This window comes from Poecilia mexicana, unplaced genomic scaffold, assembly GCF_051168715.1.
Source record: "Poecilia mexicana isolate PSO_F unplaced genomic scaffold, ASM5116871v1 scaffold_11, whole genome shotgun sequence".
Lineage (NCBI taxonomy): Eukaryota > Metazoa > Chordata > Actinopteri > Cyprinodontiformes > Poeciliidae > Poecilia > Poecilia mexicana.
The window spans coordinates 19,538,070-19,565,341 of record NW_028263380.1 but is presented as its reverse complement, the minus strand read 5'-3'; the positions used below and the strand labels follow the sequence as shown (position 1 = coordinate 19,565,341).

The window sequence follows — 27,272 nt, the reverse complement described above, 5'->3', positions numbered from 1 at the left end:
AAATGTATTCTGACTGAACAAATATTTGCTGATCAAACAAAGGGATTTGTGTGACCTGTAGTTTCTTTGAAACAGGGTATATTAGAGGAGGATGTTGTTTTTTTTTCCACAAAACTTCCTCCTCAAAGTTGTGAAAGAAGCAAAACCTGATGATCCTCCTTCTTATCAGTCATCCTTTTCTTGTGTTTCATCCTCAGTTTCTCCTTGGTTCACGTAAGCCAAGGCAGCTCAAACTCTGAGTCTGTAATATATTTATTTTACAAAGGTTTCCCTTTATAAGCCTGTGAAAAATGAATACAATCTGGAAAGCGGTAATTGGTCTCAGCGCCCTAATTGTGGCAGGTGAGTTTAAAAATATATCTCATTTTTTTAATATCTGCTTTTAATTAGTCATGTTTCCCTCTGATCTGATAGATTACAGTCAAACTGAACTGAAACAAACATGATTTTACCGCAAGAAAACGTATTTTTATTCACAAGGGATCATTAAATGATGCATACCCCGCTTTTATGTGTACTAAAGTATATATTTTCAAAAGTATTCAAGAGTAAGAATAAAGAAAAAGAATCTTATATAAAGACATTTCCAGTTTATATGCCCAGAATGCAGAAATTATTTGGTAAGAAGTAACTAAAAGCTTATTTCTCATAACTAGTTACATTTACTTGAGTAACTTATTTGAAAAAATTGCTTTTAGGAGTATTTTTACTTTGCTGTACTTTTTAATTTTATTCCAGTAATTTTATTTTTAAGTATTTCTACTCTTACTTGAGTAAAATTTCTAGATTTTCTATCCACTGACTGAAAAACAAACATGTTTTAATAAAATAAAATTCACCATAAACAGGCACAAACCTGCAGTTTTTAAAGTTTTTATTTTGCTTGATTTTTTTTTTATTTTTATTTTTTTGTTATTTTTGACCTTAAAATACCAAAATTTCCACTTAACTTTATATTTTGGTCCATCTGATGATGTAATTTTTAAATATTAAATCATTGATAATTTGATCAGTTACAGTTACTTGAATAGATTTACTTGAGTAATTTCTTGGACGGATATTTTTTACTTTTACTTGAGGAAAAATATGTTGAAGTAGTTTTACTCTTACTACCCACCTCTGCTTCTTTGCCATCATTTCAGTAGAAATATGACCAAATACGTGGACAGGAAATATTTAAATTTCCTACATTTCATGCAACCTTATCAACAAAAAGTACATTTATGATTACTTAAATTGATGTTGTGGTACTTTGTGAGTAAGTTGGTTTGTTTTTTCCCACTGAACAGCGAACTGCCTGACCTGCCGCCACTGCTCTGTTGGCGTATTTGGAAGCTGCTTGTTTGGGAGTAACACCACATGCGTCAACTCAACAGAGAGCTGCTACACAGGAGAAGCACGTAAGGAAAACTTTAAAAAAGCAGCGTGACCATCTACTGATGATGAGATTATTACGTTACCAGCATCTTAAGGAACTATGTAGTGGAGCCAGTCATTCAGGGCAGATGTGGGTCAAGATAATTGAGTCCCTCAAACATATAAAAGCTAATTAAAGTTAGTTCTTATTTAAAAGAAGCAACAAGAGAAAGTTTTCATGATTCTCAACGCAGTTGTGGGAACCAGTGCACCAATTATTACTAGTATGAACCACCAAAGTTGGGGTTTTCTCAGCTACAAAGCAAAACCAAATAATCTTACCATGTTTTTCTGGTCTGGTTTCTACTGCAAGTGTCTTAGTAAACTTGAAATAACTTACAAGTACATTTTGGGCAAGATTTAGAGGCTTGTTTTAAGTCAATAACTTCTTTATATTGATGAAAAAGTACTAGCTCCATTGGCAGATTATTTCACTTTTAAGATGGGAAAAATGTCTTGTTAAAAGCTTAATAATCTGCAAATGGAACTACTTTTTAAAATCAATATTAAGGAATTAATTACTTAAAACAAGCTCCTTTATCTGACTGAAGATGTACTTGTAATTTAGTTTTCATTTATTTCAAGTTTACTAGAAACTAGACCAAAAATACTTGGTAAGATTTTGTGTTTTTGCAGTGTGATGACTTTAGAGAGGCAAATGTTGCTCCATTCAGCTCTCACACAATTTGACATTGCTATAGGTCTAGCGGGTTTCTGTCAAATGTCTCCTGATTTCACAAAAGTCAATAAATCCTGAAATCACAATTTTTGGATTGCAGTCAGAATTCTGACTTTTTCCCAAAACTTTAAATGGGTATTTTTCAGGACTAATTTTACAACGTATATGTTGAAATTTCAGAGGTTAGTTTGATAAATCAGTTTTAGCTCTCAGAAGAAGCCTACCGTTATTTGACAGACCGTTAACGTTCGTTTCAGAATTCAACGCCACGGGGTCGCTGACCCTGCACACCAGGGGCTGCGTGAACTCGAACCTGTGCGGGTTGACGCTGACTGGATCCCTCCTGGGAGCCGCGTACACCAGCACTTACAAATGCTGCGTCACAGACCTGTGCAACGGAGCCACTTCCGTCCAACTGTCTGCGGCCCTCTGTGCTGCCATCTTGTCCTCACTCTGGGGATTCTGGGAGTTGTAGTCTAACATGAAATGCCTCTGTGCTCGCTAATTTGCATTTGTTGATCGTCAGTTTTTCTTATTTTAGATGTAATCCTTTGTTGTTTTAAGTAATAAAGTTGTGCTGTGATTTCACACTTATCCTCTGTGATTATGTTGACCCTCTGATATGATAATTTATTACTGTAAAAATTAATAAAAGCTGTGAAATGAACCTTTTTGAGATTTTCTTTCTGTAACACATTGAAACTGTGGATTTAAGCTCCCTGTGTGGATATTTACCAACAGTATTTTTGAATAAGATCGGATCTGATCTATCTACATATTATTTTTTTAATTAAATGAATTATATTAATACACTTTTTTGTGGTAAAGACTTTTTGTTCTTGTGGATTGTGACACTTTTGGAACATAATCTCTGACAAGCTAGTATTAGCAACCTGGAAAGGTGCAGAAAAAACCTTATAAGTTAAGTGATTTGTGTGTCTGTTTATTAAATGTTATTCAAAGTAAGAAGAATATAAGTCAGTAATTTCTATTTAAATCCAAAGGTACAATATAGTCAATCAAAACCGTCTAGCAAACAACTAATCATTTACAATTTCTTTCATATTACTCTTGGATTGGACAATTTATCTAAAAAATAATTAGGCCTTTGAAGTGAAACACTTTTGAAGAGACACAATTAATCTTTGTGCTCCATCTGGGTGAGGTTTGTTCTGTCTCCATGATCCAGGCTTGTGGTATGTCCCCTTCACGGCTGCCAGCTACAGTCTATTGTTCCCTCCAGATCAGCTGATAAATCTGGCTGCACCAACATGTCTGCAAGTTATTCTGAAACCAATGACGCCCTCTGGTGCTTCACATGAAAAAGGGATAAAAATTAATATGACCCCAACTGTCAATCATTCTCTTGGGTTTGTCAACAACTGACCTATTAATGAGAGGAAAATAATAGGAATTTTTTTATCAAAGTGGGGAACATGGAATCCCGACATCTCTTACTAGAGCGTTTAGACCAGGGGTGTCAAACTCAATTTCACTGAGGGCCACTTCAGCATATTGGCCCCCCTCAACGGGCCACATTGACGGTACAAATCAGGAGTGCATCCCTGCTAAAACACCCCAGACAAAAGGTTGACTTCCCTCATTCAGTTCTGTAGAGGCTTATAATGAGTCAACGGTCCAGGTGTAGCTCTGGAAAACTAGACTTGGGCACCTCTAGCATAAATGTATAAAATACAATGTTAAAAATAAATTAAACAACACCTCATATTGTTAAATAACTGATTTTATGTATTGAAGTTTTAAATATTACATTTGAGTTTCCATGGATGTAAAATTACAGCTCAGTTTAAAAATTACATTTAAATCAGTGTTTAAAGGTGAGCAAGCAAATAATAAAAACAAGTCACATGGGCAGACAATATAGACTTTACACAAAGATTTAGTCTAGAGGCAACTGAAATCAATTAATTAAAAACATTCTTTCTGAATACAAACCTTTGGTTGAAATGTAGTTTGTAGTCAATTCGTGCTCAAAACCTATTAAATGCTATAAAATGCTGGGGGGCCACATGTGGCCCCCCAGCATTTTTGAGCACGGTGCATGTGTCAAACATGGTGTAATGCATGTTTGACACATGTGCATTACGCCATAGAACTGCCAATTGGTAATTGAAGTAAAGTAGCTTCGATTTCAAAGAAGCCTACATTGAAGTCGATTGGCAAATGAACCATCACAAAAGAGGAAGACTCTTGTTGTCTCGCTGCACCCCAAGAGATGCATAACCTACAAAAACCATTTCTGTCTGGTTTTGAACCAGAGACCTTTTGCGTGTAAAGCAAATGCTATTACCACTACACTACAGGAACTGAACTTCTCTGCTATGTTTCAGTTTGAGGTTCCAAAGTTGATGATGTGAGATGCAACGCATGAAAATTTCAACTGAGGGTTTGCACTCAGATGCCTGGATTCAGAGTACAGACCATGACACCACAGAACCCTTGTTGACCTTTAGTAAACACCTGTGATGAAGAGAACATGCAAAAATTTGTTTTTGTCTGGTTTTGAACCAGAAACCTTTTGCATGTAAAGCAAACATGATAACCACTACACTACAGAAACTCAGACTCTTTGCAGTGTTCCTGGTAGATGATCCACATTTTGTTAGAGACTAACAACGATGGGCATAAAACAATGTCAAATACTTATACCAAAGATCCTCTCAGAGAGCACAGTAACTTGGTGAACACACTGTCAGACTTATAATTGTGCCTAATTTCACATTACAGTCCATAAACTAAGCCTAGGATCAAACAATTGCATTGAAAATGTCATTAGCAGAGACAAATGGTTCCGCAGAGACTTGGCTAAATGGCTAAAAAATAAAATCAATACTTACAAATAAAAAATAGTTTAAAAAATAAAATTAACACATTAAAATAAAAAATATCTCTGAAATACAATCAACACTTGAAAATTAAAAATGGTTCAAAAATAATATCAACACTTCAAAATACAAAATCTCTGGAAAATAAAATGTTATGTATGTTGTTTTGAAACACATTGGAATATAAGCACTTTTATCAAATCTCCATTGGTAACATCATGTAAGTTCTTCTTAAATCCATGGAAACTCAACAGTTTGTAAGGTAGGTGAGTTAGCTCAGCAGGTTAGAGCACCGTGCTGGTAATGCTGAGGTCATTGGTTCAAACCCCGTATGGGGCAATTCAACACTTTACAATTAAAAAATGGTTCAAAAATAAAATCAACACTTTACAATTAAAAAATGGTTCAAAAATAAAATCAACACTACAATAAATAAGGTTTCAAAAATAAAATCAACACTTTACAATTAAAAATGGTTCAAAAATAAAATCAACACTTTACAATTAAAAAAAATGTTCAAAAATAAAAATTTTTTTTATTTTTGAACCATTTTTTTATGGTTCAAAAATAAAATCAACAGTTCAAAATGTATAATGGTAACTGTTTCTGTCTGTTCAGTCCATAAAATAAGCCTGGGATCAAAACATGTATTGAAGATGTCATTAGCAGAGACAAATGGTTCTACAGAGTCCAGAACGCCCAAGAGAGCGGCGTTCTGGAGTAGCTGCAGAAGCGAAACCACGCAAATAAAAAAATAAAAAAATAAAAATCCTGGTAAAAGCGCACACCGGACCGCTCAGGGTAAAACACTCACAGAGTTCATTTGGTCTGTTTGGATCAGACAGATCCAACTGACTGATGAATTAGCGCAGATTTTTCTGCAGATGGGAACCAGGAGGAAGTGCGTTCAGACCCCAGCGGGTGAAGTGATGCTAATTTAAGTGAAGTCGCTTAATTTCATTTATTAAAAGTTATTGGGGCCTCAGTCAGTGGTTTTTGTCACTACGAGAAAAATGTAGATGCATTTATCTGCTTAATTTGTGATGGGATCTGGATTCACGGTGAATATTAACTAAACCGCATAAAGGCGATTAAATAGCCGATGTTAATATGATTGTAATTTCACGGATAAAAATAGTACATGACCGATTTTTTTTATGTTGTCGGTCAAGATAACGGATAACAAAAAATGTCTAGTGCCACCTGCCGCCCTGACACCAACTCACACACATCTTCATTCACAGTCTTACTTGTAAATCGATTTTTCTTTTCTTGGACATTTTGATGTTAGCTTGTCGATGTCTCAGTTTTATTCGCTGGGAAAATCAATAAGCAGCTTGAGGTGACTCTGCTGCTCTCTAGTGGCGAGAAGCTGTAATGTTGGCTGGTAACAATCGGAATGCATTGTGGGAGATGTAGTTTGTAGTCAATTCGTGCTCAAACCATATGTTAAATTAATCATGGGCCTATAAAATTCTGGGGGGGGGGGCACATAAAATGACATGGCGGGCCACATGTGGCCCGCGGGCCTTGAGTTTGACACATGTGGTTTAGACAGTGGAAGACAATTTATTACATTTCCAAAACTAAACTGGAGTCTGGAAAAATGCAAGAAATGCAGCTGACCTCATGTCCAGTTGAATGAAACTGGCATCTGGTAGTAGATATCCCATTTTTTATCATAATGACAATCGATAGTTAAATCAAAATTCAATAAGTGAATGTAGTTATAATTGATTTTATGTGTGTAACTTCCAACGGTAGCTCTATGGCAGCATGAAAACATGTGCTGCAGTAACTGAGGTATTACATCTAAGCAGCTTGGAACGAGAAACCATAAGTTTTTGGAATGGTCACAAACCTCAACTTGTTTGAAAAGTAGAGTCAGACCCTAGAGGAACCAACCAACTTAGTTTCTGATCTTAAATGGAGATCAGAAAATTTCTTAAGACCGTAGGGTAAATATCTAGTAAAAAATATAGCAAAAGCTCATTTAAGGCTATGGAAGGTGTGTGTCTGAAGTCGTGTAGATTTAAGAAAATTCACAACAGATACTTACTTGAGCACCAATTTTTACATTTAAAATCCTTAAAGACCGACCCTGCTTGCACTGATTAAAACTAATTAAAAATGTAAAACTTTTGAATGCTAACAAACCATTCAACAAGTACTACTGCAATGCATACGGATGCATACCATTGCTTCCTGATGCCCAGAATATGTTTTCTTGTCATATTTTTTGCGTTAGATTTACAAAACTAAATATTAATTCAAATCAATTATTAAACCACCTCTGCATGGTTATCACATACACTGACACAAATTTAAAAAAAAGTTTTTTAAAAAAGTATCAATTAATCATTAAACAAGTTAATTAAATGGCTAAAATGATGGAACAGTTTCAACGTAAATACAATAATTATTACGCAACATCTTGGAGTATCTTTACAAATTGTGCTGCTGGAACAAAATGCAGCGTTTAAAAATCGGGTTAATAATGAGGCCATCGAACTAATAGACATAATATAAGATATATATATATATATATATATATATATATATATATATATATATATATATATATATATATATATATATATATATATATATATATATATATATATATATATGATCGAACTCATTGATGTAATGAACTTCCGGAAGTGTAGCACCTCCGGCTACCACGAGGGGGAGCCGCAATCCTGCCTGACTAAAAAAAGAGGTGCATTGGCACGAGCTGGCCTGCAGATGGAGAGAAGTGCTCTACATATAATAAACGAATTTATTTAGAGGTGTTTAGCATTTTAGATAAAATATTAAACTATTTTAACTTTTTTAGTCTGTTCCCCCAAATATTTAAAGTAAAATATTAAAGTTTTGTATTTATAAAATTAAAACCCTGGGGTTAAAAATAAGCAAAACGACCCATAAAATCCACAACAGGAAGTCACAGGTGATCCTTTTTTGTTTCTGCATGACATAATCCAATCGAGATATCAATAGCTCGTTTCTCAGAAACATTTGAAGAACGTCCTTGTAATTTTACCAACTTTCTGTTTTGAACTCGATCTATTCTTGCTTTCCTGCATTTCTTCCTCTTCGTGCAACTTTCTGCAAGGGCTGCGCAGCAGGAAATGAAGGCCCAGCTTTCATGATGATGATGATGATGATGATTGTGTCGCTGCAGCAGTGCAGACCCTGAACCTGGAGGAGGAAACCAGCAGCAGCAGCGCGGACAGAAAACTTTCAGCACTGTAAGATCTGGATAATTTAAGCTCTCGGATTAAGTTTTAGAGCTCCCTGCGGGGAGAAAATGGCTTTGTGAGGCGTTTCCGCTGCTTGTGCGGCCGCCACATTGTCACATTAGTCAGTTTGTGTCGGGGATTTGTCGTAGCGGAAGATGTGGGCTGAGCTGCCCGCCTTTCCGCTGCTGCTTTTCACCTCACTTTCAAAACTTTGAGTAAAGTTCTTGTCCTCTCTTTTTGCCTCTGCAAAGGTGTTTACTGGGGGAAGATGAGCGACGCAAACGAGCCCAAAATTGAGCTTTTCGTGAAGGTAAGCGGCGGCAATGAAAGCCATCACACCCAGAAAGCGAAGCGCAGGCGGCGACGGGTTTATGGAAAGATTTCTGCTCCTGACAGCATATCTGAGTTTATCCGAGATAAAAACTGAGACCTGTGTTTGTTTTCATGTCACTCATGACTCACCGCGGGTTATAAACCCCTGTAATCTAATTAAAAGCACATTAAGACAACAGGCGATGGGTTTCCATCTATATTTAGTATGTTGGTCAGGGCGCTAAATTGAAGTTTATTCCTCTTCCTCTCGCATAATGACTCCTCTGTATGAACATGTGCGCCACCCTCCACTTTTCCCCTCTGCAGTCGTGAAAGATGCTGTTGTAACTTCTCTAAAGTCACATCCTGAACTGTATTTTCACACGATTACATCTGATAGCCTAAAGTTAAATTAAAAAGTGGCTGTAAATGCTATATGCTACATGTTTTTAAAGTTTTCTTAGGATAAAGTGTACTATTTTTGTATCTACTGGTTTGCTTTGCTTTATTTCATAAATGAAAATCTGTTTCTAGTTCTCAGATGACACGAAAAGTTCTGTAAATATGGAGATTAAACATCTGGCAGGATGTGTTGGTTATGGTTATGTTGTCAAAACATTTGACCTACAAAAGCTGGAGTTTAAGGAAACAATATCGGCAATCTTTTCAATTTAAAATTTGTTTGTTTTTTTTTTTTACTCCCACTGCTACAAAACAAAGCCTCTCTCTCCATAGCCATGAATAGACAAGATTTATTTGATATATTTGATATAAACCTCTGGGAAAAGACTAAGAGCACACTGCACTGAACTCCATTGAAAACCTCCTGGTTTTTCCACCAAGTATGGATTTCTGAACTCTTCCTGAGTTAAAACATTAGTATTGTTGTTTCTAAATGCATATAAACTTGTTTTCTTTGCATTATTTGAGGTCTGAAAGCTCTGCATCTTTTTTGTTATTTTGACCATTTCTCATTTTCTGCAAATAAAAACGAAATTTTTGCTTAAAATTTCAGAGACATGTCAGTAGTTCATAGAATAAAAGATAAAATAGTAAAATGTTCATTTTACTAAAACATAACCCTTTAAAAAGGAAAATCAGAGAAACTGATAATTTAAAGTGGTCTCTTAATGTTTTACAGAGCTGCATATATAATTGTGCACTTAATTTAATGTTTTATTTTGAAATCTATGGAAATTCAAATAAAATTGTCTATTTTCAATTTTAGTTTGGAGAACAAAATGAATTATTTAACCTTTAGAAAAGATGGAAAACATCTGATAAAATGAGGTAATTTTATAAGTAACAAGTTTCCCTCTGACTATAAAACCTACTTTTTTGCTTCATCAGATCTGTAGAAATGTTTTCAGAAATTATAATCTCTCTCCCCTCTGGATATTTTGCAATCTGTAATCTGGATTTTCATTTTTAGTGTAACGGCTTCTTCTTCACAGAGCGGCTTTTCTGCCCATGTTGGTGCAGAACTCACTCATGCCTGTTTCACTCTACATATTTATAACGTCTTTCATTTATTTAAACTATATTTTGGTCTTAGCAAATCATCTTTGCTTTTATTTTAGTAAAAATACAAAAAGCTGATTATTTTCCCATCTCATTAATCTACACTTAAAACACATTTTTTCCATTTTTTAAGTAAAATAGTTGTAGTGATATACATTTTGATCAATTTGCATTTTTACTGAATTTGCTCATCATTATTAGCAAATGGAAAATTTGCAGTATTTAAAACAAAAAGCTGTTTTAATAGGAGTCAGTGGGAGATGGATTGCACTGAGTTTGGAAGATTACAACCTGAACAAATTTTATGTCAATTTAATCAACACAGAGAAAGTTAAGCAAACATAACATAAAAAAAACCCTAACATTTCCCAGAATTCATTGGGTTAGGTAATTAAAATAAGGAAATATGCATTCTTAATTACTTTGCTTTGCTTTGTATTTGCATTTCAAACCTTGTAAAGTCTTGTGTAAATAAAACCTTTACAAGGAGCATGAATCAGAATAACCTGTAAATGTTTTACTCTCTCTGTCCGTTCTCGTTTTGCAGGCAGGAAGTGATGGTCTGTGCATCGGCAACTGTCCATTCTCCCAGCGCCTCTTCATGGTCCTGTGGCTGAAAGGAGTGGTGTTTGACGTCACCACAGTGGATATGAGGAAGTAAAAACCAGCCCTCATTTGTGTTTGTTTTTATTTAATCCTGTCCAGGTTACTGCTGGTACAACACACACCTTTATCTTGTTGACCTACACTGCAAAAACACAAAGTCTTACCAAGTATTTTTGGTCTAGTTTTTAGAAATAAGACAAAACTAACTTACAAGTGACTTTTACTAAGAAATAGCTTGTTTTAAGTCAATAATTCCTTCTTCTTGTTAAAAAAACCCAACTTGTTCCATTGGCAGATTAATAAATTTATAACGACATTTTCCCCATATTATAAGTGAAATAATCTTCCAGTGGAACTAGAACTTGGTTGCTAGGTGACGGTCTGGTCTTGGCTGCCGTTGCTAGGTGACGGTCTGGCCTTGGCTGCCGTTGCTAGGTGACAGCCCCAGTGGCAGTTGGTTATGGAACCAGCACCTTTTCATCAATACTGAGGTATTATTGATTTAAAACAAGCTCCTATAACTTGCTAAAGTAATTTTGTCTTATTTCATGTGAACTAAGATATCTGCACTAGAAACTATACCAAAATATTGCACCAGAGTAGCAAACTGAGAAAACTCCAACTTTTAAAAAGGTGGTTCATACTAGTGACAATTGGTACAGTGATTCCTACAACAGTATTGAGAGTCTTGAAAACTTTGTTTTGCTGGTTCTTTTGAATAAAAACCAACATTAGTTAACTAATTAACTGTTACATGTTTGTGAAACTCAATTATTTTGACCCACATCTACTCAAAATACTTTTTCATCTATATTAAGGAATTATTGACTTAAAACCAGCTGAAAATTTACTCTGAAGTTACCTTCAAGTACACTAGAAACTAAACCCAAAATACTTGGCAATATTTTGTGTTTTTGCAGTGTAACTCATAGGCCAAAGAGAAAAATAAAATCAGTCTCATAAAAACTACTGGCGAAGGTCACAGCTTATTGACTTATTGTTGATGGTCGATAAATTCGTCCAATCACCCAGTAGCGTGAAATAAGAAAGCAGAGCATTAAGTTATGGAGTCACTGTGTACGTTTTGTTCACCTGTTGGTTTTTCTTCTTCCTCTCAGGAAACCAGACATCCTGAATGATCTGGCTCCTGGAGCTCAGCCTCCCTTCCTGCAGTACGGCAGCGAGGTGAAAACCGACACCAACAAAATCGAGGAGTTCATCGAGTCGACGCTCTGCCCTCCTAAGTAACCACCAACCTTCACTTGTTCTGTTAGGATGTAATGTTGTTCTGAATGTTTGAGCTGAAATGACATAAAGTGATAATTTCAGACAGATCCTGGTTATATTGCCCAGATCTTAAGTCATGCTTCGTATAGACTCACTATTAATATTTTAACTGATGAATAGCATGTTTTAAGCTTTCGGAAGCTATTTTATTGTTTTCAAAGATTAATAATACCATTTTAGACCTGGAACTGTTACTATTTTTTGCTGAAACTATATGTTATAAACAATAATATTGATGTTTTGAGACCATTTCAAGTAATATATGGCATAATAATGCATGTACACCTAGACCAGTCACAATTAGAAATGTTAGTGGATGATAAATTGTCCCAGAAATTATTGTGATAAACAATTATATTGTTGTTTTGAGATCATTTTCTAATAATGTATTGATAAAGACATAATAAGGCAAATCTGTCTTCTAAGGAGACAAAGAAACTTTAATTTTGTGCAGAACACTCCACATTTCCAATTTCCAAAATAAAACAACCAAAACAATAAATAAAATCCACAAATAACTGAATTGTTTGACAAAATTACCCATTAAAAAATTTTAATAATCAACCTTATTTTAATTTATCATGCGATTAATTGATTAATTAGTCATGATTAGCCTCGGATTAATAAAAAATACAGCTGAAAAACTTGGAATCATCACCAGAAATCCTGAAAAAAAAAAAGTAGAAGAAAGAAATGAAACAAAATCATAAGAAATTAGAAGAAATCTTAAAACTGCAGACATGTCTCAATTGATTCAAATAAATTATTATGAAGCTGTTCCTGCAGCTTAGCTCTTTTTTTTAACCATTTGTTTTGAGTTTTTATTTTGTTGTTTTTTAAATGCAACCAACCATCTGTTTTTCCAGATATCCCCGTCTGGCGGCTCGTAATCCAGAGTCCAACACAGCAGGAGTCGACATCTTCTCCAAGTTCTCTGCTTACATCAAGAACTCAAACCCTCAGATGAATGACAGTAAGCATCAAAAATGATGATGACGTCGTCACAGGAAAGCAAAACGCTGAAGTCACCATGTTAATCTTAGGCTAAAAAACCAAACCAAAACCCAGCAGGGAGGGAGTTTCTGTTAATAACATTACAGTTTTAGCTGCGCTACGTCAGCGTGAACGGCGTACTTCCTCTTAATCTCCCCGCTTACTCTTTGTGTCTGTGTTCGCTCTCAGATCTAGAGAAAGGCCTCATGAAGGCTCTGCAGAAGCTGGACAACTACCTCGGCTCCCCACTTCCTGACGAGATCGACCAGGACGCCGCCGAAGAGGCCACTTCCTCGTCACGCCCCTTTCTGGACGGCCAGCAGCTCACCCTGGCGGACTGCAACTTGCTGCCAAAGCTGCACATCTTGAAGGTAATCTTCTCAGTGTGCGACGTTTATCCTCACCTCGGTTTTCCTAATCCCTGCCACTCAAACGGATCCTTTTTATTTTTATTTTTTTACCTCCAGGTGGTGAGTTTGAAGTACAGAAACTTCACCATCCCAGAGTCTCTGACTAACGTCTGGAGGTACCTGAACGCAGCGTACGCCAGGGAAGAGTTTAGCGCCACCTGTCCTGTCGACACGGAGATCCTCATGGCGTATTCGACTGTAGCGAAAGCTCTCAAGTAGGACGGCAATAGGCCATGTTAAAGTAAAAAATAATAAATCCACACAGACATCAGTAATCAGATATTTACTCTGCAAACAATCGGCCGATGGGAGTTTCCTTTAAGCTTTGTTTACCTTACAGAATACACACCCACAGGTGGATCTTTGTATTTATTCTCCACTTCAGCCAGGATCGGTTACATCAGCAGAGTCTAGATCAGTGGTGTCCAAACTTTTTCCACCGAGGGCCAAAATGAGCTTTTTCCGTCCATTAAACAACATAAAAATTATATTATTGTGAATGTTTTCTCCTTTACCTGCGCAACAATAAATTCAACAAGTTAATTTTTTTTATCAAAACCAACATTAGAATGAGATTTGCCTTAATGTTTACATTTATTTAACTTTTTGACCCACTTATTTTCTATTTTGTTGGTCTGTAAATTGTCTTTTTAAAAACTTTGAAAGAAAAATTCTTTGTGTTTTCCATTTAAAATATAAACTTGCCATGGGAATCTCACCCTAAAATAAAGTGTCCATCTCATCCCAAATTTGCACCATTTTTTTAGCTGCAGTCAGGGGACACACAAACTCATTCCCAGGGCCACAAATGGCCCCCTGGCCGCACATTGGACACCCCTGGTCTAGATAGTACAGGACTAAATCAAAATGTTCCTTCCAGGAAGACTTGTATTTTCACACACCTTTTTTTAAACAAAAACCTTTCTCTTGTTTACCTTTATTCACCTGCCTCATTGAACTTTGACCTCAGATCAGAGCTCGTTCAAGCTTTTCTTTGGTATTCGGGCAAAATAACAATTTGGGTCCCCTCACTCTCACCTAATTCCACTGTTTGCTGCTATTCTCAGAAGAACAATGTTTTACTTAAACTCTAGGCTGGTACAAGAATCTAATCCTTTAAGAAATAACATAGTATGGGTTTAAAAGAAGAATTTAAAGTGGGCATGTTATGCTAAATTAACATTTTTATATGTTTTTGTACTAACCTACTGCTTCCAAAATCAACTCAAGCTCTTAAAAAAACAACCAGATGGGTTTTGGCTGTGTGTTGATGTCTTTTGGAAAGTTTTCTGTTTCAGAAAACCTCCAGAATGTAATGTAACAAATCAGCTGACACTGCCCAGCCTGTTACCTAGCAACCCCAGTGAAGTCCAGCCTGTTACCTAGCAACCTTAGGGGCATGTTTGCTCAGCTGGTTTCACCACTGTATTCACTGTACAATGGCTGCTTGAAAAGACAAGTGTTTTGCTGTTTGTTTATCATCTAGACACCACTTGCTGCATTCTTGTTGTGCCGGAGGCTCTACTAATGCTTTTCAAAGATGAAAGGATGTATAATTGCTCATTTGGATTTAAAGTAACAAGATGCCCCAAAACGGATCCTTCTGGAAGGAGCTCAAAATACCAAAAGTGAGCAAACTAAAATCTCATTGTCAAAAAAAATTAATAAAAATATTTCTTATAGCCATAGATTTATTCTAACTTGTTCAATGAAGAATTACAGGTCACCTTTAAAGCAAAATATCAAAACATAGTCTAATTATTTCTATTCAAAGTAGAAAAGTGACATTTATCTCTACTATAGCTGTATGTGCTATATTTACTACTAATTTGATTTTGATTTAAAAAGCAAAGCTAAACCTTGACACAAATCTGCAACACTTCTTCTCTACCTGTTGTTTGTTTTAACTGTGTATGACGGAGAATTTACCTAAAACATTTCAGGGTAAAAAAAACAAACAAAAGAAATATTTTTTTATTATGGTCACAAAAAAGCAGACGGTTGTAGTATATAATTTGTAATAAGCATTTTAGCACAAGAAGCTATAAGTATTATTTTATCGTTCGGTGGAAAGATAACAGTAGGCTAGCTACTTTAGTTGCTAACATGTCCAACATTAGTTTTTAGGTTTCCAACTAATAAAAAAAATACATACAAGATGGTTTGGGTTGCATTTTTAAACAATTTACAATTGGTACAGTTGGTCCATCGGTAAACTGCAGGCTAATTAGCGACCCAGCTAACACATCTAATTGGCTAGCTAGCATCAGTCACCAACAAAAAATCAATATTCAGCTCATTAAATACTTTTACTTTAGTACTACAGGAGAAAAAAAACATACTGCAGCTTTTCTTGTGTCTGATTACAACTTCAAAATGGACACACGGTCGTTTAATCTCTCCCCTCTCTTTATTTTTCTTTCTTTTTAAATATTAATTATTCCAACACATCCGGATTAAACCCTTTTAGTCTCTGGACATGTTTTAGGGAAGTGATATTTGCATACCATGGAGTCACTTTGTGTTTTAATCACAGGTGTTTCCCACAGACTTTATCACAGAGGAAACACCGCTTTTCATAGTAAGACATCATGATTCAGAAAAGATTTGCATTCGTTAGGGACCAGAGGAAAGCAGCCCAGACCGAGCCGGCGCTGAAAGCGGCTCAACAGGAAACCGTTTCAATAGATGCGGGCTTCCTCTTTCTGCGCTCCCACAGCGAGCGTGAGGGATTAGTCAAGATTAGTGGGCTTGTTTGTGATCCGCTTCCAGGGCTTCTAATTAATAATTACATGAATGGAAGAGAGACTATGAGCATAAGCTAACTTTTCACTTTAAAGGAATCATAAAAGAGACAGATAAAAAGGAAATTTTGTAGAAAATATAAAAAAGAAATGTTAAAAACAAATGTAGGTTGTTAGCTCTTTGATTGCTTCAATAGACTATAACCACCACCTGTTTTAAATTAAAATCAACTGAATCAAAATTAAATTAATACTTGAAATATTTTTTGCAGTAGTAGAATTTGTAGTATAATTAAATTTTGCATTACAATAAAATTGTGGTAATTCTTTTCCATAAGGTTATCATAATGTCAGAATTTCACAGTGGCCCATACCTAATTAAAACATTTTTCTTTTGTTTCTAGTTGAGTTTTAGAGCTCAGAAGTTGTATATTTTTAGTTTAAGCCTAATAACAAATACTCTTATTAATGGAAACAATTAGAAGAAACTCTTTGCACCGTAGCTGCTCTGTGGAGCCCCCTGTTGGTGTGGAGCCGCAGACAGCTGCATAGTTTGCTTATTCCTTGGTCTGGCTCAGCCCTTGTTGACGCGAATAACGAGACAGTGGAGTTGTTTTCACAGTTAAATAGGATTTATTGAAGTTGCTGGAAATACTTATTAGAAATGAGCCACCAAATCTGTTTATAAAAAGTCTGTGGAAGGATCGCATCTGTATGGGATTTTATTATTGTTTCATTTTTCTGCAGTTAAGTTAAAACAATATCTGTTTAGAACATGGGTTCGTTTCTCTGTTACATATCAAACACCTGATAAAAGTACAGATTACTTGTATATTTTTATTGGTTGTGTGAAATTCTTCTGACAGAATAACAAATTATAAATATGCCACCATTAGCCTTATTTTTATCCAAAGAGATCTGAGACTCGGTCGTGACTCTGTCTGTTGGTTCAATTCACTCTTCGAGGTTTTCTTGCCTATAAAACGATCTTGAATTAAATCGAAATGGAAGGACCTGGAGCTAATAACACACTTTGTCTGGTTAAGCAGTAACACATCCAGAAGACCTCAGGGTAACACGGTTTAACATTTCCAGAGGCTGTTATGATATGAAGTTTTTTAGTGTTGCTAAAAATGACCGAAGTGCAATTAGAAAATCCTGCACATGTTGGATTGTGTTAGAAATCAGCTGTGAGTTAATTCACCTCAATAAACCCAAATTTCATGAAGGATTTGGGTTTGATTACAGAATGTTTTGCTTGTTGAACTGATATGGATTTGATCTAATTTTTAACATGGACTAATGCTTAAAGGGATTAAATATGAATAACTTCACTGTTAATCATTATTAGTGTTTTTGTCCAAGCATAGCAGAAACTCTCATTTCTTAATATATATTTGAAACAATTTCAGGGACCAGGAAATGTGTCGGATTTTTATTTTCTGCTTTTCATTTCACATGTTTTGTTATTGATGTTGTGATTTTTCACTCTGTCTTAATGCTAATGGCATCATGAAGTTAAACAGATCAAAGCACCAGTGAGGACAATCAAACTCACAGCTGAAACGTTTTTATTTTACTTTTATTAATGTTCCAATAAAAATATCTTCATAATAAAACGCATCCTTTTTTTATTATTTCTGGCTTGTTTTGAGGATTGTTTTATTGAAATGTCCACATAAAAAGAAAACAGAGAAGGAGGTTTCTGCTGAACATGTCATAATGTGTACGCAGATATTACACGTTATTTTTTATGTAGTTTGCTGAATATGTTAATATGCTTCAACAAGGAAGTTGCTTAATTATATTTGGTTAGATTAGAGGACATAATCTGAGAGTTAATCAAATTCAATGGTTCAAACAATAACATGTGATGTAATCTAAAACTATGAAGATTCTGTATAATAATGACAATTCAATATATGATGGCTTTTATCACTTATCTCCATATTTGTAAAAGAACCAAGAGAAATGAACTGATTCTAAATCGTTTGGTATAAAATGCTTTGCTTAGGGAAACAGAATCAGTACCAAACAGAACATTAATGTTAGCTGAACTAACAGAACAATCTGACAAACCTGGTTTTATACAGATACTTAAAAAAAACAAACAGAAGTAGGACTTTTAAATCTCTTCACAGGAACTTAAAAAAACACTTCACATGTAAAACTTGTCAAAAATCAGATGATCTGTAGCACCACTACTAGCATAAAACTGAAAACGCTTCTAATTAAAACTCCTCTCACTGCCACATTATACATATTTTAGTTCATATAAGCTGACTTTTAATTTATTTACCGTTTTTAAACAGCTGGCCCTTAATCCAGTCAGTGCAACATAGGGATGGACAATAAGGCTGAAAAACATGAGCGTTTAATATCAGTATTTCAATAATTATTTATTTGCTTTTTTTGTTTTAAATACCTGAAATGCTGCCAAACTGGTGTCGTGACTTTTCCTCTAATTCAGTTTCCACTCCATGTTTACTTTTAAGCAGTAATGAGGCAAAACCTGAAACTGCTGCTTGCAAGTTCCTCAGCAAGTCATTGCTAGGTAACCGAAGAATTGTGAGCGAGTTGCTAGGCAACCAAAGAGTGAGTCAGTTGATTCCACCAACTTTGCTTAGCTAGCTGTCACAATTTATATTACGGATTTATTAACCATGATATGACGGAGAATTAGGACTACGCCAAGAATAAAGTCATTATTCTGGTGTGACCTTATTCTAGTTCATTTATTTTTTATTTCTTCTTATAGCCCTGATATTTTGATTTGGAGAATATGAATTATAATTTATGCTCCTCAGTTCATAATTTTGACTTTAAGAGTTCAGAAAGAACACAAATTTTAAGGTAAAGGTCAGGAAAAGTTACATTTAATTATTTTTACCACTCTTTCTAGATAAACATTTTTCAATAGAAACGTTTTCCACTTTTATTCCACTTAAATATCTTCTAGAGGAGCTGCTGGATAACAAATATTACTGATGGTGCAACTTGGAATGAGCTAAAACTTAATTTTCCTGTAACATCTCAGCCATTCTTTCCTAAAAAGGCATTTGTCGGCAGAGGCGGTCCGTGGTTCTGGTGGTTCTGTTCAGACCTGCAGGAGGCCGAGTGCAGGCAGCAGGCAGAGCAGCGCTCCTCTCAGGCCGAGGGCTCCAACAGACCCGGCCGCGTTGCAAAGATCCGTGTCACAGCAGTCGTTGCTGTAGTTAAAGTACACCCCCGAGGTGTACTTCTGTCCGGCCAAGCCGCACTGCGTTGGGACGGCACAACTCTTCTCGTATATCGTCAGCTGAACGGCGCCTGGCAAAGCAAAAACAGAGCGAATCGTGGATTTAGTGGCGAAAATGCTGCAGATGGTTGTAGGTAATCCATAGCCACATAGAATAATTGTGAAACAACTTTCAATGAATTAACACCCATATTTTTGTATAATGTTGCTGAAAAACTGCATTTCCTTGCCATTGCAGTGAAACTTATATGAGCGCGTATATTTATGTAAGCAAACAATAATTCGTGGTGTTCAGCGATTATATTTCAGTAGCTAATTTTTGAGACGGCTGAAGCTAACTAGCAGCTAATATTTCTTGAGTTGTTTTTGTACGTTTTCCTTCTTAATTGAAAGGCAACCAGTTTGCTTACTATATTGAAGAAAACTGAAAAAAATATTTAGTCTATTCACAGCAACAAAAACAGGATATAGATCTCAATTTCAAAACACTTCAACAGCAATTAAAAGCAGATTTGGGTGCACCAAAGTGTACCCGCATTGAGTATAAGTTACTGCGTAAATGTGGTTCTATTTACCATGAGAATGAAAGGAAACCAGAAAGATAATCACTTTGTGTTGTATCTAACATTTTTGTAAATAGATTTTAATTTAAAAGTTATAGTTTTTTCATAATTAATTTATTCTTGACTTGTAGTGGTGGAGGGCCACATGAAATCAGTTAGTGGGCTGCAAATGGCCCCCGGACCGTAGTTTGAACACACTTGGTGAAGAGCACGCACATCAAATTTTTTGGTATTTTTTCTACTTAAATGTGGCACTGAAAATAATTAGTTAAATTACAAAACAAGCAACTTTTATTGATATTTTAATTTAAAATGATGCCAATAAGGAAAGTTATTAGTGTGATTCTGTTATCATAAACTGTCAGCACTAGTTGTGACCTTTTACCTCTGATGAAACACAGGGAGTCCTTTGCCACTCCTAGATATTTTTAGAGGTTACAGTCATTTTTAGATCATTTAATTATTCTGTCAGTTTCCCTGATGAAAAACGGATCTGAGTTCCAGAGCGTTGAGTCATTCTTTTGTTTTTGTTTCTACAGAGAAAACCAGTTACAGTAACCCTAATCTCTGCTGGTTTCCAGTGATGCAGAGAAGAAGATCCAAAATCAAACATCAAATGTGACACGCAAATGATTTCAAGCTCTAAATGTTTTTATAACAGTGGGACAAACTATTCCCATAAAGGCTTTTATTTTGAAGGGACGTCGTCTGACGCTAACCTCGTCTTCCTGTCGCCACACTGGACAGGCAGCGCTGGCCTGCAGGACACTCCAGAGGAAACTTCAGGCAGTCCATGGGAGAAATGGCAGGAAACACACAGGTGTAACACTGCAAACAGCCTGGAGAGAGAAAAAAGACGGATTTAAATTAAATACAACCATCTGTGTGTATAATTCATTGCCAGATTATGTTACTAAAGTTTAAAAGATCTGAATTTCTGTCTTATTTGATCAGCAGAGAAACAAATTTCTAAATAAACTCAAACTAAACCAATTAAAAATACTTTATTAATCCCACAGGGAAACAGAAAACAGATTTTTGATGTTTGTGGAGATCATTGGTGCCCCCTAGTGGACAAAATTATAGTAAAAATGTATTTAAGTTTTTCAAATGTTTACTATAAAACAAGGGTTTACCATTCACCATTGAATGAAATATTAAACAACAATAATAATAAAAAAATTGTATAATGTGTGATTTACAAAAATTCATAATATTTTCAGACAAATTTACTATATTTTCTCAACATTTAAATCGCAGTTAAAGTGATTAAGAAAACCAACATAAGACATTTCAGCCTTAATCAATACTTCCTAGTTTAATTCCAAACAAAACCGAATAAATTATAAAATAAAAAAAATACAATTTGAAATAATTCTTTGCAAAATATTATTTAAAAGCCATTATAAAATCGATTGAAATCTTCCGGTTCATCTTTTGTGCAAATGTCTCTTGTTAAATTACACAACAACAAACAAACCATCATTTCAGGTAAATTCAGATTTCTTTCGTCTTTGTGATCTAAAACAAATCCTCAAATTCAGAGAAAAAAAACAATCCAATCTTTGTGTTTTTCTGCTACAAGATCATTGAAAAAAGCCAATTTCTGCTAAGAAGTTGCAATGAAGGCCTTTAAAAACATTTAAAGAATATTTTAACGTTTCTTTGTGTCCCCTATTCTGACACAAGAGTAGTTTCCAATGATGCTGATGATTTTTTTTAGTTAAAAAGAGAATAGATCTACTAATATTTGCTAGATGTAACTCTCCTGGAGGTGAAGGTCATACCTGCCAGGTGAAGACAACTCAGGAGTCCAATTAGGAGATGTAAACGAGTCATGATGCTTCCTTAAAGTCCCTCTGCTCGATTCTCCAACACCAGCTGAAGGAACCTCTTCCCTGGATGTTACAACTATAACAGCTTGATCTGAAGCGACCTCCGGCTCATTCCCTAATTTGATTTCTAGTCTACTTTTGCTCACTTCTTTTTATATTCTCATTAATCTGATGAAAGATTTCTGTCTTCTGTCCAGTGTTTCTGTCTTCTGATCACCTGAGCTTTTCCTCACTCTTCTCCTCTGTGTCCAGCTTGGGATTCTGGCGGTGAGCGTCTCCTCCTAGGAGTTTCTAATTTAATTTGGAGGTAATTGTAAATGGCTGACATGCTGAAAAACATGTTAAAAATTAAGATGTATGAGAAAGGTTGACTTCACGACACAAGCATTCAGGTTTATTATATTTATTCTAACAAAAGAGAAAATCAAGTTAGTGGTTAACATCAGTCCAGCAACTTCTGCCCTTACACATTAAATAAAATATAATAAATAACCCTAAATAAACTACAAAGCAAAGGCTCCCAATGGGCAGTTAGCAGCAGTTAGCAGTTAGCATTTTTAAAATTAAACATAGCTAAAACGGACAACTTTAATAATGATAACAGTTAAAACACACACACAGAAAACAAGGCAAAATTAATCATGAAAGACTGCATATGATTAAATTTGTCTAAAGTACTAAACTATAATATTTGAAAAGAAAACACCGAGCTGATCCTAGCAGTAACAGAACGGCAACAGAAAAAAGGGGGTGGAGCTTTCGGCTACTGGTTACTATGGTGACCACCAACCGTCAAAAACATCTATAATATTGTTAAAATAAAACCCTGTTGCACTTAGATGAACAGACAAGGGTGACAAAAACTTTAAAAATGAAGCAATCAAGGAAATAACCCCAAGTTGTCTCAACATTTTAAAAATTTAAACAATGAAAGTGCTTCAGTGCCATTTAGAAATAAGAAAATAAAGATGAAAAGTTGCTGAAATGTCATGAAAGGGAGTAAAATTTTAAATAAAGTTAAAGTTTTGGGTAAAAATGTGTATATAACTATGAGAATGAGTAGATCATTTATTGTTCTTTTAAATATTGCTCTTTCTTCTGTGTTTATATTAACTTTATTAGCTTATTATTGTTATCTTATTATAATTATCATCATTATTTCTTTTTTACATTTTATTTATTGTTATAACATAGATTAAGAAGAATTTATAGGTGTACATTGAGAAGGAGTTGGTAATTATTCTGATGCTATTATTTATAATTGTCATTACTACTACTATTATTATTAGCCGAAGATTTTCTTGCCTTGTTTTAAGTTATTTTGTAATCATTTTGTCACTGCATTCACATGCAAAGAAGGAAGTCAGAGAAAATGGATGGCTGAAAGTCAGCAGAGAGCAGAGAGAGTCAGCAGATAATGAGAGAAAGTCAGCAGCAGAGACAGAGAGCCAGTGAGCCGATTTAACTGAGTTATCTTGCGGCGGTAATGGGAGACGTGAGGCCGACCAGCAGGACGGTCTGCTGACTGAAGTCTTGTGACGGAACGGGTCCAACAGAATCTCCCAGTTAGCCGTTTTCCTGTCGATTAGCTACACACAACGCCGAAACGGATCCCGAAAAACACTCCTCTGAAGGAAACTGCAGCACTTAACTTTTATTTTTTTTAAATATATTTTTTAGATATTTGTTAAAACTGTCACTATGAGACAGATAATTTGTGAAAAGATGAATCTCCTCCACTTTCTCCCTGACTAATTACAGATGTCTCAAGAAACCGACCAAAAACAACCAATCAGAGCCAGAAGGCGGGTCTTACTGCTGTCAATCACTCTAATGTACTCACTGCTAAATGCGCTAATGGCCAACAAACAACTTTCCATTACAGGAAAACCATTTATCAGCCACCAGAATTGGCTAACTATGCTAGCTGCAGCACAACAGAGAACAAACTCGAGCAAGTCTGTGATTGACAGCGTTAAGACCCACCTCCTGGCTCTGACTGGTTGTTTCTAGTTACCACTGGGAGCACTGGGAAGACTGGGAGAAACTCATTTTTAACAGATTATCTGTCTGTCTCATAACATTCTGTCAAACCATGATGAAAGTTTTAACAAATATGTAAAAAAAGAAAAAAAGAAAAAAAACATTATAATTTATAAAAGTTACATACTGCAGCTTTCACTTTACTGTTCTAACTTAGATTCACTTTACTAACCCAAGTTTGTTTATTGTCATCTCAAACACTTGATTGCATTTGTTGCTATATGCCTAACCAGTTAATAGGTTTTGATTTGTTTTCGTCCTTTAATAATAAATACTTTCATCTAAAAACTTAATTTGTGTTCACTTGTGTTGTCTTTGACTAATATCTAAGTTGGTTTGAGGTTCTGAAACATTGACGTCATAACAAATTGGATATTTTGATATCTGCTTTCTATGTAGGGTGATGTTTGGAGCCCCCTGGTGGCCAGAGAGCGCTCAGCAGCAGCTTAGCTCAACATGCCTTGAGTTGGCTCTGATAGAAATAGATAGAAATGAGGATTTGTTAGAAGTTTTCAGAGTAAGCTTGAAAACGTCACTCTATAAATATATATATCTATATTTATAGATGCATAGAAATAAATATCTACGTATTTATTTATAATAAGTATATTATAAATATATAACATAGCTGGAAAGTTATTTTTCCTTAACATCAGAGTTGTTCTGTGTTTCTACTATGTTTTATATCTCTTGAGATATACTAATTTATTAATTTATTAAATTATTTGACTTGCCTTCGAGAGTTGGTATTTTTTTATTTTGTTTTTGTTTTGTTTTGTTTTCTTCGTGCACAATGACAACAAAATACATTTTAATCCAGAAAAATTATACACTCAGATCCTTTAAACAATAAAAATAATAAACCTAATTTTAATCCTCTTGCTATTTAATATTTTTGGAGTGAAAACCTACATTCACGTTGTTTAAATGGCTGTAAATAGTTAATTTTTTTGTATTTTGGGACAGCTTTAGTGTCGTCTGGTTTGTTTTGTGTGTTTTCTGAAGGATTGTGTTGGACAGATGGAGCCTTTAATCCCGTCTGCAGCCTCTGTCTACCATCCTCCATCGTCACACACATCCCTGCACTCCTAAATCCACCTCACATTTTCTGTCTGCTTCCCGTCTCTCCCTCAGTGTTGCAGTAACTCAGTTCAGTCACTAGACGGGAATATTGTGCAGTCCATAATTACCACACAGTGAATCCCTCCCAGGCTAAAATCTACAAAAACAATCACTGAAAAACTAAATTGATTAATTAAATATCACCAATAATTGTCCACAAAGTTCATTAACATCCTGTTTCAGATGAGGCAGCCTCATTATCTCCATCTCCCCTTCATTTGACCCACATCTCAGGAAAGGACAGATTATCTTTCACCATGTCACAAAGACAAATATGGCTGGAGAAGTTGGCTGACATTCCTCAATCTGCAGTAAAATAATCTGAAATGTGACTCAGGCAGTGGAGATGTTGGTTTAGGATTACAGAAGCTTCCTTAATCCTCGAAAAACACAAATCTGTCTTTAATTTGGCTGTCTGAGACAAAAGCTGCAACATTAGAGCCCAAAACACTGAAAACAGTGTTTACTTAAACATAACTGGTAAATTTGGGAGAAAAGAATCTAAACTCAAGAGAATGATGGATATAACTGTATTTATTAAATTGTTTATGTTTTAATCATTGACATTCCTTATATGATTGTATTTCATTATATTTTATCTGTGTTTTTGTTCATTCTTGGTCGTATTTGAAGTTTCATTTTGATTTTAGTTTATGTTTGTGACACTTTTAAGTCTTTTTGTTTCATTTTATAAGGTTTGTTTTAAAGCTGGATCGTTTCTACTTTCTGGTAATTTTGCACATTATTATTGCATGGCTACGTTTTTTCATTCTCATATTTCATTTTTATATCCTTGTCATAGATTATCCTTGATGTCTTATCTTAGAGTACTGATGTCATGTGCAATTAATTTGGTCATTTTTTGATATGTATTGGGTTTTTTTTAAACATCTTTGTGCAATCATAGTCATACATAAAAACTTCACACACTGTTATTATTATTATTATTATTATTATTATTATTGTCGTTGTTGTTTGTTAGTTCTATGGTCATTTTATTTATTTACTTGTGTATTAATTTGGCGTTTTAACTTAATTAAACCTTCTTTTGCGGGTTAAGTTGGGGACAACATCCACGAGTTGATTCGTAAGTATTTATATTTTTTGAATATTGGTTTTAAAAGAAAGGGCTAAAAGTAAGACAGGTTGGTTCTTCGTGATCGTGATTAATTACTGAGATTTAAAACATCAGCGTATGTGACACGGGAATCAAAGCTGATTGAGTCTGGACAGGGCGGTGGGGGATGGGGGGCGCCGGGAGAGCAGCTGCATCAAGCCACCTTCAAATATACGACGAAACCGGAAGTCTTGCAACTGCGCTTCAAAAATTAAAAGCACAACGGTAACCAATTCCTTCCTGAAATGTAATATTTATCATCAGAGGTGCTGCGTAAGTACTTACATTTACTCAGTTACATGTACTTAAATAACGTTTTGAAGAAAAAAAAAGTATTTTAAGACTAGTTTTTAGTAAACCACACTTTTTAGTGGTGTACTAAATGTTTTTGTTCTGATGTTCTGTTGAGAGTTTTATGTAATTTGGGGATCATGTAATTTCGGTCACCATGTTCTAATATATATATATACATAAACTACGTTATTTGTATTAGTTTCATAAGTGTTATATTTAAAAATGTTGATTTGTAGCTGTGTTATTCCTGCCATTTTGAAATTGCATTATTTTATATTTTATGCTTTAAAATACCAGAAATTGCACATTTTTGTCTGTTTGATAACATTAGATCACATTTTATGATGAGGTACTCAGTTCTAAAGTAGCTTTTCTACAAATTACTTATTTGCTTTTATTTATGCAATTTCTTGGACGACAGATTTTTACTTGCACAGAAGTAAATATATATTGAGGTAGATGCCACATCATCATTTGGGTGAGTTTGTGAGTTCATAGAAGCGAAAGTAAATTAATTAACATAAACTGTAATACATAATACAGACGTAAATCAAAAAAAAAATATTTTCATTATTCTGTCCTTTAGCAAGGTAATTTTGTTTCTGTGGAACATAATTACTTATTTGTAGAGAAAATCTAAAATATTTGAAAGAAAATGCATTTTGGGAAGTGGGAATTAGCTGGTGTGCAAAGCAGCCAATCAAAGAGCCCTATTTATTTTCCTCGACGCTGATTGGCTGTACTCCCAAAACCGGAAATAAGGAAGCTTGTGAATATTAGCTTCTTCTGTAATAATAAGATGGCTTCCACTGTGCATATTATTTAATCGGTGTTGCATTTTAATTTATTTAAAACATTATATTCATAATTTATTCCCGTTTGTAAAGTAAATCTGCCCACCGAACTGTGATCTGTCATTTTTAAACGCATTTGATTAAGTTTGACGTCTGATCAATGTTTACATTTCGGGTTAACTAGTCGCCTTATTTTGAAAAACTCAA

At 34.9% G+C, this 27,272-nt stretch overlaps 3 protein-coding genes across 3 annotated transcripts; 2 read left to right on the top strand and 1 right to left on the bottom strand.

Moving 5' to 3' along the window:
• Positions 1 to 131: 131 nt before the first annotated feature.
• LOC106928129 (uncharacterized) lies at positions 132 to 2,762 on the top strand. The gene is made up of 3 exons (XM_015004186.2): positions 132 to 342; positions 1,290 to 1,400; positions 2,353 to 2,762. Exons 1-3 carry the CDS (start codon positions 291 to 293, stop codon positions 2,568 to 2,570), a joined length of 381 nt encoding a protein of 126 aa, XP_014859672.1. The 5' UTR covers positions 132 to 290; the 3' UTR covers positions 2,571 to 2,762.
• Positions 2,763 to 7,993: 5,231 nt separating this feature from the next.
• On the top strand, positions 7,994 to 17,678 carry clic1 (CLIC family member 1). The gene is made up of 7 exons (XM_015004195.2): positions 7,994 to 8,195; positions 8,438 to 8,496; positions 10,567 to 10,676; positions 11,744 to 11,869; positions 12,779 to 12,885; positions 13,095 to 13,276; positions 13,373 to 17,678. The coding sequence occupies exons 2-7, from the start codon at positions 8,455 to 8,457 to the stop codon at positions 13,532 to 13,534; spliced, it is 729 nt and encodes a 242-aa protein (XP_014859681.1). The 5' UTR covers positions 7,994 to 8,195; positions 8,438 to 8,454; the 3' UTR covers positions 13,535 to 17,678.
• A 171-nt stretch (positions 17,679 to 17,849) lies between these two features.
• Positions 17,850 to 22,076, bottom strand: LOC106928138 (prostate stem cell antigen-like). The gene is made up of 3 exons (XM_015004197.2): positions 21,648 to 22,076; positions 20,580 to 20,699; positions 17,850 to 19,368 (listed from the first exon to the last, which is right to left on the bottom strand). Exons 1-3 carry the CDS (start codon positions 21,697 to 21,699, stop codon positions 19,157 to 19,159), a joined length of 384 nt encoding a protein of 127 aa, XP_014859683.1. The 5' UTR covers positions 21,700 to 22,076; the 3' UTR covers positions 17,850 to 19,156.
• Positions 22,077 to 27,272: the final 5,196 nt, after the last annotated feature.

Coding starts and splice junctions, on each gene's coding strand:
- LOC106928129 (XM_015004186.2), top strand. CDS start 291: ATGAATACAATCTGGAAAGCGGTAATTGGTCTCAGCGCCCTAATTGTG. Junction 343..1,289: donor CAGCGCCCTAATTGTGGCAG/GTGAGTTTAAAA, acceptor CCCACTGAACAG/CGAACTGCCTGACCTGCCGC. Junction 1,401..2,352: donor CTGCTACACAGGAGAAGCAC/GTAAGGAAAACT, acceptor CGTTCGTTTCAG/AATTCAACGCCACGGGGTCG.
- clic1 (XM_015004195.2), top strand. CDS start 8,455: ATGAGCGACGCAAACGAGCCCAAAATTGAGCTTTTCGTGAAG. Junction 11,870..12,778: donor TCGACGCTCTGCCCTCCTAA/GTAACCACCAAC, acceptor CTGTTTTTCCAG/ATATCCCCGTCTGGCGGCTC. Junction 12,886..13,094: donor AAACCCTCAGATGAATGACA/GTAAGCATCAAA, acceptor GTTCGCTCTCAG/ATCTAGAGAAAGGCCTCATG.
- LOC106928138 (XM_015004197.2), bottom strand. CDS start 21,699: ATGACTCGTTTACATCTCCTAATTGGACTCCTGAGTTGTCTTCACCTG. Junction 20,700..21,647: donor GAGTTGTCTTCACCTGGCAG/GTATGACCTTCA, acceptor TTCTCTCTCCAG/GCTGTTTGCAGTGTTACACC. Junction 19,369..20,579: donor TGTGGCGACAGGAAGACGAG/GTTAGCGTCAGA, acceptor TTGCTTTGCCAG/GCGCCGTTCAGCTGACGATA.